Source organism: Musca domestica, unplaced genomic scaffold (genome assembly GCF_030504385.1).
Source record: "Musca domestica strain aabys unplaced genomic scaffold, Musca_domestica.polishedcontigs.V.1.1 57, whole genome shotgun sequence".
Classification (NCBI taxonomy): domain Eukaryota; kingdom Metazoa; phylum Arthropoda; class Insecta; order Diptera; family Muscidae; genus Musca; species Musca domestica.
In genome coordinates, this window is record NW_026712358.1 from 5,401,712 (window position 1) to 5,415,218 (window position 13,507).

General features: G+C 34.0%; 1 protein-coding gene across 1 annotated transcript; it reads left to right on the forward strand.

Annotated features, from left to right (window-relative positions):
• Window positions 1-4,669: 4,669 nt before the first annotated feature.
• On the forward strand, window positions 4,670-13,415 carry LOC101900037 (uncharacterized). Its single transcript, XM_059128690.1, has 4 exons — window positions 4,670-5,062; window positions 5,124-5,401; window positions 7,650-7,721; window positions 12,856-13,415. Exons 1-4 carry the CDS (start codon window positions 5,023-5,025, stop codon window positions 13,408-13,410), a joined length of 945 nt encoding a protein of 314 aa, XP_058984673.1. The 5' UTR covers window positions 4,670-5,022; the 3' UTR covers window positions 13,411-13,415.
• Window positions 13,416-13,507: the final 92 nt, after the last annotated feature.

Here is a 13,507-nt window from a genome sequence, read left to right on the forward strand (position 1 = left end):
GGGAGGTACTTGATGGAGTGAACCGATATTGTCCATTTTCACACCTGACCTAGCACTCACGCAAATATTAGGATACTAAACATGGTACAATTTGGTTTTGGGTGAACGGAAGGAGCTGGTAGTTTCAAGTGATAAATAGTTGGGTTCGAAATTTTAGTTCAAATAGCATAGAAATGGTACTGATATTGCTTGAAATCAGAAATTTTGCTTTAAGGCCTCAGTAAGCGTAAAGGATTGGGAATTAACGTTGGGTTTTGAAAATTTGTACCACCAATGCACGAAAAGTACTATATTTAAAAATACACATGAAGCCTGGACATGTGGAGGTGGTTTCGGAAATGTGTACCATAATTGTACGAAAAGTACTGAATGGTATACTATATTTAATAGTGGGTGAAGGGGTAGAGCTAAAATTCTGAAATTTGATATTTAGATAACTGTTGGTATCTGAGGTTAAAATTTGGCGGTGGTTTGCAAATGCGTCCTTTATTTGTACGATAAGTACTACATAGTACTAAATTTGGTATTGAATGAAGGGGTAAGGTTGGAATCCTCATATCCTTGAAATTGACGTTTCTGTTGAAATCGGGATTTGAAATATTGAGATGGTCTCGGAAATATTAGTACATATTATTATTAGTACATTCTGAACGAAAAGTACAAATAGTACTAAATTTAGTCTTGGTTGAAGGGATGCAGGTAAAATCTTGAAATTTGAGATTCATATAACTATTGGTATCTGAGATTGAGATTTGGAGGTAGGTTTGGAAATGCATGCTAAATGGTACAAAATTGTATATTATCTAAAGGGATAAAGCTGGAATACCGACATTTTGATATTTAAGTCTCAGTTGGTATCTGGTGGGAATATTGAAAATACATACTATAATTATTGTTACTAAATTTGGTATTGGGTGGAGGGATAGAGCTGAAATTCTAAAATTTCATATTGAGATCGCTATGCTATCGCTATGTACATATGAAGATACTGAAATATTTTTGGACAGAAAATGTGGATGTGGTCCATTGTGCAACTGTTTTTCCAATATCCTCTCAGGTATACTTCAAAATGGAAGATTGTAAAGAATTTTTGGTGTAATAGTTGAACATTTTCATATTATTGTTTTCGAAACAGGAACAACTTAAATAATATATAGAAGATTGAAAGATAGAAAATTTAGTACGATGTATGAAGTTCTGATTAAAAAAATTGTCAATGGGGGCTAGTCGAAGACGCGGTTCTGCATATAAATTTTTTTGTCATAGGCTGTAGTAGCCATTACGAACTTTAAATACGAGATTTAAAACAATTCTGGTAGAAAATGCCGCTAAAATCATGGAAATACCGTATATCGGTGGGTACTGTTATATGGGGGCTATACGATATCGTGGACGGATATAGCACAACTTCGAACTTAACATGCCTACATACAAAAGACTGACCTGTGCAATTTTTTTTTTTTTTTTAACTCCAGCTTGATTACAACACACGGCAGACGAATGTACAAGGCTAAATCATCTTAGAATTTCACGCTGATCAACAATCTATATACTTAGGTTTACGATTATTATTTCGACGAGTTACAAACCCTCCACCACACATAGTAAAGGCCTTGTTATACCCTCCACCATACATAGTATGGAGGGCATATTAAGTTCGTCATTATGGAGGACTTTTCGCTGACAAAGTAGCGGGCACTTCTTAGTACAAACTATTGTGCTAAATTTTAAAAATCTGCGTGAAATAATTTTGTCGTGATTTCAGAACTTATAATATAAGTCTTATAATAGTAATGAAAGTCAGCTGTAGTAAAAAACACTAGTCAATCGAGCCATGACAGTCAAAACTATATGTCTAAAATGTAACTTATGCACTGAAATTTTTTAAAACAAATTAAAAAAAAATAAACTGTTAAATTATTCAATAAAAAAGTACTGTGCTATAACTCCTTCCAAATTTTCGAATGATTACAGAGCAGTGTGGAAGGCGTATCTTTTATACATTAGTTAAAAATATGCACATGTTAACTAATTTATTGTCTTTCTCCCTTTCTCTCTTTTACAGTCAACTTAAAGCCAATAGTGCCAACAATTTTGGAAACCCATAAAAACTGCATTCGTCGTTCTTTTATTTCTTCAAGCATTGCAATATGGTTGTATATAAGCCACGCAATAAATGCTAACTTATATGAACCTTATATACAATGTCAAGCTTCTCACTCATTGGCCTGACCAACCAATGGTAGAAGTAAATAGAGGAAATAAAGCCCAAACCACCACCAACACCGGAAATGACAATACTACAAGCAGTTTGTAATAGTGTGTGTGTAAATGTTAACTGTACTCCAGCTCCTGTATTCCATTTCACGCACACACACAAGCAATGCTGCTGAGAGAGAGTAAACATGATACTGTTGAAGAGAAATAATAAATGAAACTCACACGCCTAAAAGTATACAACAGTTGTTGCCATCGAAGCCAGCATACTCTTCACTCTCAACGGTTTCCATGGATTTTGTTGTTGGCAAGCAAAAAAGGAAGGAGGACCAGAAATACAATGCTGTAATTGGTTGGAAAGGCTTGCATGGGGAGATGTTAACCAATCAACAGCGGTAAACTTTATGTGGAAAATAAAACACCAAAGGAATGTTATTTCCACACGACCGACCACAAAGGATGCCAAAATACATTAGACCAAATGAAAATAAAAAAGCACACAAATATTTGGCAATGATTTTGGGGTCCTAATGCATTAAAGAAAAACTACGAAAAGGGCAACCAGCAATATTTACATTGAGATATAAACATTTCTCATATTATTTTTATTATCTTAGCGAGATACAAATAGAAAATGGCACAAAAAATCATTATCCTAAAATGTAAATATTAAACTTTTATTCAATATAATAATAATATAATTATAAAAAATAATAAAATTGTATTTAGTTTAAAAATATAGATTCTATTCAACAATAATAATGTAGTTTTTAGCTTATTTGGGCACAAACACCCACACACATAAAAAAATACACCTAACATCGACTCTAAATAAAACAATTGCAGTTCTAGTGACCATTGATGGACACCACATCAACAACATCTGTCTTGTGGCCATCAATAACACATTCAATATTTATAATAATAAAACATTAATTTTCTTTTTTTTTTATAAATTAGTGAATATAAATAAATATACATTAAAAATAATTAAAATTAATACAAAAAATATTGCATAACTATTAACACCCACACAAACCCCATCATACATATTATTCTTATTGTAATACACTTCTAAGAATTCATCAACCAGAATCTTATAGAAATGTCGGAAAAATATAAAATATTATTACGAAATAATAAATCGTTTAGCTCTCTCTGCGGAACCAAAAAATATAGAATTTTATTTAAATGGTTTTGAAAATGGTAAGTTTCATGAAAAAAACAGGGAATATTGTCGCTCTGTTTTCTAAAAAAAAAACAATTTAGTCGGTTTTGCTGACAGATACATACCCTCAGCCAATGTTCGATTATTTAAATGCATATTAACTTCTGTTATGATTATTTAAATTGTTGACCCTCTATTGAGTAGGTTCCGAAGGAATTGGCCAATATTGCTCATTCCGTATTAATATGATATAAATTTTGCGACGTGCCAGGCTTGGACTATACAGTGTGAAATGAAAAACTGCAACAAACTTCAGACTGCTATCATTTCTAATCCACTCGTCCAAGAGCTATTCAACTTATTCAAGTGAAAGTTAATTAAATTGCTTACAAGCGTAAAGAAGCATTTTAGTGAGAATTTTCCAGAAAAAATGTTATTCGTGATCGAATTCAAGCGTGATAGTGTGATTTGTGTCTTTATATTTGGCTGGAAAATCACAAATGGCTATCGTTAGAGCACTCCAGCATTTATGTGAATCTTTTGTGTATCGTACCATCGCTCGTTACCGTGATACTGGTAGCCTAGCCCGATGTCAAAGAAGTGGACGGATGGAAAACAGCAGCATCCGCAGAATTGGGGCCAAAGGTGACCAATTCCAACAAATGTAAACTTATCCTAAAATTGTATGCTATTTCCGACATTTTTTGTTAAAATTATAGCGCTTGACTATGTTGCAGTTTTTTATCTCACCCTGTGTATCCCATCACCACACAGTTGATAGAAATATTGAGATGTGCGAAATTTGAAAACAGTCACATAATTATTTTCTGTTTACCTATATAAACCTTGACAAGCCCGCCCCCAATATCGATCCGTATATATAACATTTATTCCGTTTCTCTCAGAATATGGAATCGGTGTGTAAAGTCTCTATTTCTGCCTCTTCAGCATATCAAGTTTCAAACTGTAAGTTCGTAACCAAATAGGTTACACAAGCCCAAGAAACTGGACAAAATTACCCAAGGTTTTAATTATTAGGGATTGTTTTCCATATTTAGTCTACACATAATAGCTTAAAATTCTTTTTTAAAGACTAATTTAATTAAAATACAGACTAGTTTAACTGATATTTTAAATATGCCATCAATTATGAATTGCATCGCTGTTACTGTGAATAGTCTCTATTGAGAATATCTCACTGAACATACCCTATTATTTTTATGTGCCATGATATCAATCCATTTAACAAATGGCAAGAAAGAAGAAGCATTTGTTTATAAACAACAAGAGCGAAGCGCTTTAGAACAAAAATCGCTAAAATTCGCGAGGAAAAAAGGAAATTTTACCGTTTCGGTCCTCGTCAACAATCAAGCAGACAACGACACTGAACAATTTACTTGTTTCTATCTCTGTTGAAAGGTGACATTTTTAAAATTTTGCTGAATTCCTTAGTTATTCAATCTTTATAAGCTCGCAGAAGTCCGTTAAGCGCGGTGTGATGAATTCTGGATTATAAAATGTCTATATATTCCTTCTCAAAAACTCTTATAGGCCTATATTTAAATTCTCTAGATATAGAGAGGACATATATATATATATAATTTATTGTAATTCCAACAATCTACTGATACAACAAGATGCCGGGAAATACTTCTAGGAATACCAAGAAATCTACCGGTACACTACATTCATTTAAATATAAAAGATGGTCTTCTAAAGGTATCATACATATTTTCAGGAAAACGTCATCAAATAAAAGCTCGCCCCAAACGCCGATATCTACCCATTAACTTGGCCCGCAAATTCCAAAGGGAACGTCGCATTCGTAATGGTGGCATTGGCGTTAATCGCAGAAAAAATAGAAGCAAATTAGAAAGACGTTCTAAAGACTTTGAAACTTCGGAACTGGATGCATTGATACATGCTAGTGAAATGCAGTTAAAAGTGATTCTGGAACAGGATGACGTTTTGTCCGATATTCCATTTGATGTCATACCAGAGGAGCTCGAAGGAGAGGTAAGAAAATATGACACGAAGTCATGATATGGCGTATAATAATAGATCATTAAATCAAGGCTGTACCTCACGTCGGATTTGTGAGTAATTAATTATGTTACATAAAATCCTTGGTTCTTTTTGTACAATCCATCTGTCTATAAGATGTGCCATTCAATGCAGTAGGCGTTTCGCTGGACTCCAAGACTGATATCTCTGGAGCCAAATAACAATATTGATATATATGACACTTTAGAAAAGGAAGAGTCAAATCTCTAATTGGGTATATACCTTGTTTTCCCCATCAGGATGCAAATAGGTCACTATTGATATGTAACCTACGTTCGTATATTTGTAATTTATGGACTCGAAAACCGCTGAACAGATTTTCCTGATACGTCACAACATTATACTACAACATCGCCTGGAAGTAACATAGACTATATCAATTTTTGAAATTCCACTTGGAACTGGAGATATAGCATCAGAATCGGAGGTACCTCCCAAAAGTTTAGATTTTATATGTACATCTCCATTGATCGATCACAGATACAGTCTAAAAATTTGGAATGAGTGACGGCATTTGATCAGAAAATATATTTGCCAAATTATATTGAAATCGGTTCAGATTTGAATATAGCTCCCTTATATATTTTCGGCCGATTTCATATATTTGATGCACTTAACGCGCTGTGTAGGTCACATTTCAATTAGATTTCGAATGTGTGATGGAATTTGTCTAAAAAATTTGTTTTCTTAATTATATTGAATTCGGTTCAGATTTGATATATTTTCGGCCGATTTCATGTACTTTATGTACCAAACACGCTATGTATCTCTAATTTCAATGAAATTTGGAATGTGTAACGGAATTTTACACTAATATACATTTTTCAAATTATATTGAAATCGGTTAAGATTTGGATATAGCTCCCATATATTTTTTCGGCCGATTTCACATATTTGATGCTCCAAACACGATACGTATATCCGATTCCAAAGAAATTCGGCATGAGTGACTAGATTTGGTACACAAATAAATTTGCTAAATTATATTGAAATCGGTACAGATTTTTATATAGCTCCCATATATATTTTCGATCGATTTCATGTATGTTATGCACCAAACACGATATGTATGTTCGATTCCAATGAAATTCAGAATGTCTGGCCGAGTTTGGTTACAATAATAAATTTGAAAAATTAATTAGAAAACGGTTAAGATTTGGATATAGCTTCCATATGTGTTTTGGCCAATCCCATGTATTTGATGCACCAACGCGCTATGTACCTCCCACTTCAATGAAATTTGATGCAAAACTAAATTTTCCAAATTATATTGAAATCGTTTCCGTGTCCCAAACAGGTTTTTTAAAACTGAGGGTTTAGACGTTTGTGTCGATCCAGCCATTTGTTCTTTCATCTGGACGGGCGATGGCACTGTAACTTTCCAAGAAGATCCCACAATGAGATATATTTATCAATTTTCTAAATTAATGATTATTTTTAACCTCCTATCGACTGTCACCGCGTCAACGTTTTGCTAATTTTGTCTAAATTTGAAATTTATCAGCCTACTCTTTTGGTATAACAAAATCTCAAATTTTATATAAAACGAAGTTAATCGAACATTCCATATCGGACTGTTTCTATACCTTGGATTAAACACTGGCTTTTCCTTAACCATAAAATTTTTGGATAATCGTAATAACATACAAATCTTAAATTGGGGGCATTTTTCACTTTTCATCACAACACCTCTTCTACTTTCCACATCATTTTTTCGAGAGGAATATTTGTTCTGATTTACTGAGAGAAGGTAAAATTCTTAAATGGATAGTGTAATGTATGGATGGATAATGCATAGAGCACTCAGCTAAGTCGGCTGATAAGTTCTAACTTTTTTTGCATATTTAAGCCTTTTCTCATATTATCTACCACATCCACATAATCCACATAACTCTAAGTTCCGATTTGAAATATAGTATAGGGATCTATCAAGACTTTGCAACTCATTAGTCATAGGAACGACAAACCAAACATGTAATTTCGATATTTGCCAAAATTCACTTACACTAGTGATCAAATTGCATTTTCGATGTATTTTTTAAAACGTGTTGTTAATTCTAAAATTTAGCAGATAGTGGGCGTTCTCGGTTATTCCGTTGACGGAAACTAATTAGCATTTTGTAGGCCATACTCTTTAAGTAAACTATTAAAAAAATAAGTTTTTTAATAACCCCTACACATTTTCTTATCTTTCAATTAGATTGCACTGGCCCAAGGCGGCGGAACTATTATATACATTGAACGGGATGGATTGTCGACGCTCAAAGTTGTGGTAAGTTTAAACAAAAATCAAGACTTTTTCACATTTCAAGGTATTTTTCCCATGTTTAGCATTTGATTGATACACGCCGTTCGCCAATCAATCATGTTAGCTTTACATATGGAAAGGTGATTTGTTTTTGTGTAAACACTTCCAAAGTGATTAGTAAATATTTGATGATTTACGCAAACTCATTCTAAAGTGTGAGTTTTTTGTTTGGTTTTAAAGACGAAACAAAAATGGAAAACTTTGAGGCGATTGTCAAGTTCAAATGTGTAATTAATAGTCATTAGCGTTACATAAACGCTTAGAGAAGATAGTCAATAATTAGCTAATGTAGATGCTAATAAGCTGTTGGCAATGGCTAGAGTTTACAGTTATTCATAATATTTAGCAAAATCGAGAAAGAAAAAAAATATTAATTGTTAACCACGTGTTATATTCTACAATACTTTGCTTAAAATGCGTTAAAAACCATAACGTAGATGATCAACAAAGTTTCTTGCATAGAAATTTTAAGTGCTTAGTTTTTAAAAACTGGATTAAGTTTTTTAGGAAAATTTTAGCAGATAGGATAGGAGATTGACAAACTATTTTTTTTTTGCCAATTTATAACCGTCTAGCTTTCACCAAAAACTTCCAAAAGAAAATATTTGCAATTCGGCTAATAGTTAAGCATTTGTTTATCTAGGCCTTATTTTTTTAACATCACCCTAATGTTGTGACGTATCTTGGCATAACTGTAATTGCACTCGGAAATTAAATCATTTGCTTCGTATTCTCACCGACTGTTGATTTAGCAAAATACCCAAATATTTGTAAACAAATTTGATATTTACTCGAATTTGATTTGCTAATTGCTTGCAATAATAATAATAATAATGTCAATAATAATAATAATGTCTTTTCTTGTAAGGGAAAGCCGAATTGGTGTTACTGGGTTAATCGGGCACACAGACGTATGGAGAATATTTCCGTTACCCAAACATATTTATGTGAAGCATTTCTAATGAAAATGACACATTTATTCAAATTAAAATGAAAACGTAATGCTCCAAATCCGATGGCTGATGATGTTGTGCCTCTTCTGTTCTTGAAATGACAGTACCTGATGTTTCTGCTATTAGGGTCAACAAAACTAAAATTTTATGAATTTATAACGAGATTGTATTTCAAACTCCACTTGAAAACTGAGAAATCTGACACAAAATCCCCCATATGGGTTTTGTTATTATTTGTTTTGATTTATTAACGTCGCACTCACACATGGCTTATAATTACCGTCAATTCGCTTTATATAGCCATTTAAATAATTAGTTATTCAGACTTTATATTGCGTATGTTAAAAAAAAATGAACTTGACACTTGCTCACATTCAGAACTTTTGTAATGTTTTATGCAATCGAAATCTAGTGCTTTAAAGAATTGCAGTGAGGTTTTTTTCTTTTGAATATTTGGAAAAGGAAGTTGTGCAAAATAATATACCAAATATTTAAATTTATACTTCATAATTATTGTAAGAACAGAGTTTTATTTAAAAAATATTTGAAAAAATATATTTTTATATTTCTCTATATACAAGTGTTATATAGAATTTCTGGTACCACCCCTCGAAAAATATTTTGGAACAAAGTCATTAAAAAAATTAATATGGTACATTATTAAGTCAAATATTGGACACGAAATACACTGTTTTCAATAGCTCCCATGCTCAAAATGTTTAATCATCGTGAATATATATACATAGTTATATTTGTAACCTACTCAGGTCTGGTACCCTATCGTCTCATTTGGCACTCTTAGACCTTGATGTTGTCACAAATGTGTTTAATCGAAATTGAGGTTTCAGATCCCACATTTGTTTGGACGAAATTCATTTCAGTACATTTTAAGTCGATGCTGCGATGCCATGTAGAATTTTCGGTAATTTAAAGAGGAAATTCCGAATCCGCCTAGAATATACACATCTTTATGTATTGTTCTTTTAAAATAGTCAAAATCTAGATAGATCTCTACAGGGTAAAATTAAAAAACTGAAACCAACTTCAGACTGCTGTCATTTCTAAGCCACTCGTCCGATGGCTGTAAAAATTTTCCAATGACAGCTCATTTTATTGTTTGCAAGCGTACAAAAGCATTTTTGTGAGAATTTTCCAGAAAAAAATTTATTCATGATGGAATTCAACCGTGATAGTGTGATTTCTTTATATTTGGCTGGAAAACCACAAGTGGCTATCATTTGAGCACTCCAGCCTTTAAATGTGAATAAATCTTTTGTGTCTCGTACCATGATACTGGTAGCGTATCCCGACGTCAAGGAAGTGGACGGAAGAAAACAGCAACATCAGCAGAGATGGTTCGAAAAGTAAAGAAGCGATTTGATCGAAACCCGCGTCGCAGTGGCCAAAAAAATGGCTCGTGAGCTAAACATATCGCAATATTCTATTCGACAAATATTGAAAACTAAGCTCAGGGTAAAGCCTTTGAAATTCCACAAAGTGCAAGAACTTACGCCGCAACAAAAAGAAAATAGACTCAAACGAGCTAAAGAGTTGCTTCGCTTGGCCGAAAGTGATGAACTTCCGAATTTGGTTTCATCCGATGAAAAACATTCGTTGTCCAGCAGTTTGTAAACAAAGAAAATGATCGTGTTTACTTGCCAAAGAGGTCAGCTGAAAATGTGCACCTTCGGTTGGCCATCAGGACTTAAGCGCCGGCCATGGTGATGGTGTGGGTCGCCATAACAGCCGATGGTCGCTTTTCGCTCGTATTAATCGACCGTGGCAGCAGAATAAATGACGAATATTGTCGCGAAAATATTTTGGAGAGTGTAAAGCCTTGAGCACGCAAACATTTTCGCCGCAGACCATGGACTGAGTACCATCGCACTCAGCACGCGCCACCCAAGAATGGTTACAAAATGAGGTTCCTCGCTTCATTTCCAGCGCACAATGACCACCAAAATCTCCGGATACCAATCCGTTGGACTATTGTGTCTGGAGTATTTTGGATAGCAAAACTAACACTAAAAAATACCAAAGTGTCGATCACTTCAATAAGCGCATCGCCGGGAATGGGCCAAAATACCGCAGAGCAACATTCAGGCAGCGTCTGACGGTTTCATTGGCCGTTTGAAGGCCATAATTCGTGCCAAAGGTGACCAATTCCAACAAATCTAAACTTATTCTAAAATTTCATGCTATTTCCGACATTTTTTGCTTTCATTCAATAAAATTTAAAAAAATGTAAAAATTATGGCGTTTGACTTTGTTGCATCTCACCTTGTATAGGTGGTATCTGATTGGGATTTTAACACAAGGTCCAAAACGGTGCCGTATCAACAAGTGGTCACATGATGTTGTTTGAACTAGTTTCGGAGCAATAGAATAAAATTTGTATTTTTGTACCGGAACCTTTTGAAAAACCCCTATAAAGTTAAAAATAGATCCGTTATGTATTAAAGGTATTAAGATCTATATACTACAAAACAGCCTACACTTTGCCATTCATTGGTGCAAAATATTCTGATATTTCAAAAAGTTCCGAAGATATAAAATCATGAAACTAAGATTTTTTCCATTATATGTTTCTAACTTTAAGCTTTTGTAAGTAGCCGTCCTTGAGCCGGGCATGAGATTTTCTCCTCTGGGATATTCCGACACTGGCTATTCCTACCCCAATTATAAGGATCATGACCGGTGGGATTAATAAAAATTTTGAAAAACACATGTATCGAATTCCTGATTTTTTGGGACGCACTTTCTTCGACATTAGAAAAACGATCGTATACCTTTACATGCTATTTATATCACCTAATATATATTCTTTAAGGTTCCCTTTTATACATTTATAAATTTATATATCTATGTAAAATTAGTTAAATGAAGATTTATCACTTGTTTTTATTTTAAGGAATAACCTGTTCAGTTTCTTTGAAGTCATTTATTGCCGCTTTGTTAATTATGGAATATTATTTTTCGCATTAAATAATTTTTGGGAATATTTTTATTTATTATTTGCCAGCATTTTTTTTCAGTATTTCATTTAAAACCAGAATAATTTTTAATTATTTAACCTTTAACTGTCGAGGGGAAATTTTGGAACGTATTTTATGATGTGGTGGTAAAGTTTAAACATTGTGATTGTACCAAAATAAGTTTATTAAGAAATTGTTTTGAAACGATATTACTTATATAAAGACAAAGATTCTCGAAAGATCTTCTACATATGGGCGAACCCAAAAATCAGTGCTTAATTCATGCTTTTAATACATTTTATACCCCCCGCCATATGGCTAGAGAGGGTTTATATAGTTTTATACGGCCAAAACGTTCCTTATCGAAATAACTGTTTTAGACCCTAGGTATCTTTGGACCAAATCCGTTTCAGGACATTTGGAGTCGATCTAGCAGCGTCCGTCTGTCTGTCTGGATGGATGGCTGGTGTGCACGGTAACTCTTCAAAGGAGTATTCGATTTGGTCCAAACTTGGTACAAAGCAATATTATTATCAAACTTAGATCGAGTTCGGAGGTAGACAATATCTGCCCACTCCTTTTATACCTCACCCACAAAAGGTTGAAGTTTTCAAAAAAAATTACTGCACAGAAAGAGAAAGGATCATCCGATTTTGTTCCAACTTTGCAAATCCTACTGTTTGTATTAGTGTTAGGTCATGTGAGAAAATAGACAATATCGGCCCACTCATCAAGTACCTCTTTTACAAAAAGTCACAATTTTGAACAATTATTACTCTTAAAAAATGGGTAGTAAGAGTCCGATTGTCTTCAAATTACGCATATCACAATATTTTTATTAATTCAAGGTCTAGCATAAATATGGAATATGTCAATCCACTCCTTCTGGTATCTCCCCCACAAAGGGTCAAAATTTTGAATATCCATGAAGCTCATAAAACGCGAAATTATCATTCGATTCCATTCAGGCTTGGAACATCTCAATAGTTCTATTAACACAAGGTCTGTTATAAAAATGGTAGATATCGGACCACTCCTTCTCGTACCTCCCCCATAAAAGGTCAAATTTTTGCAAACCAAAACTATTATAAAACCCGCTAATATATATTCCCATATTTTCCAATGCTATATATTTAATCATTACTTTATTGAAATTTAATATCATTACAGTTGCCACAAGATCAACCGACTATTGCACAGTTAAAGAAAGCGATTGCCGCACAAGCAAACATTCAACTAAAAAGAGAGTTAAGAGAGCGACATGAAGAGCGCATACGAAGAAGAACACAAAATGTGCTCCAACACGCAACCGGGAGCAACAGCACCTCTACTCCATACCCCGGTGGGTCTCAATTGTGGGGAAAAGACGACAACAACCATACACCAGCCAACACTGAGAGCAGCGATAACAACAAAGAGAAATGCCAAGAGCAAGACAACGTTACAAGAAAAAAAACTCGAGAAACAATGGCAGAGCTGAAGTCCAAACCGTCCATTCGCCTGACTGGCGAATTAGTTTGTTCTGCGGCACACAACGGTCATCAACATAGGCCGTGCGTTAGCTGGCGTTACCTATGGCGAGCGTACGCTTTATTCGATCCCGCCAACAAAACGTTGATAAATGACGAAAACGGTCGCAAGTTGTTAAGTGAGTGTGGCATCGAGAATGCACAGACTCTAAGGTTTACCAAACGTGAAAAGTATTTGGGCAAAAAGAGGCAATAAAAAAGCAAGCTGACCACCACCATATGGTTATTGGGTCAGCAGCAAGTGTTTGAAAAATAATTAAGTGTTGATATTGAAATTATCGCAAAAAGAGAAA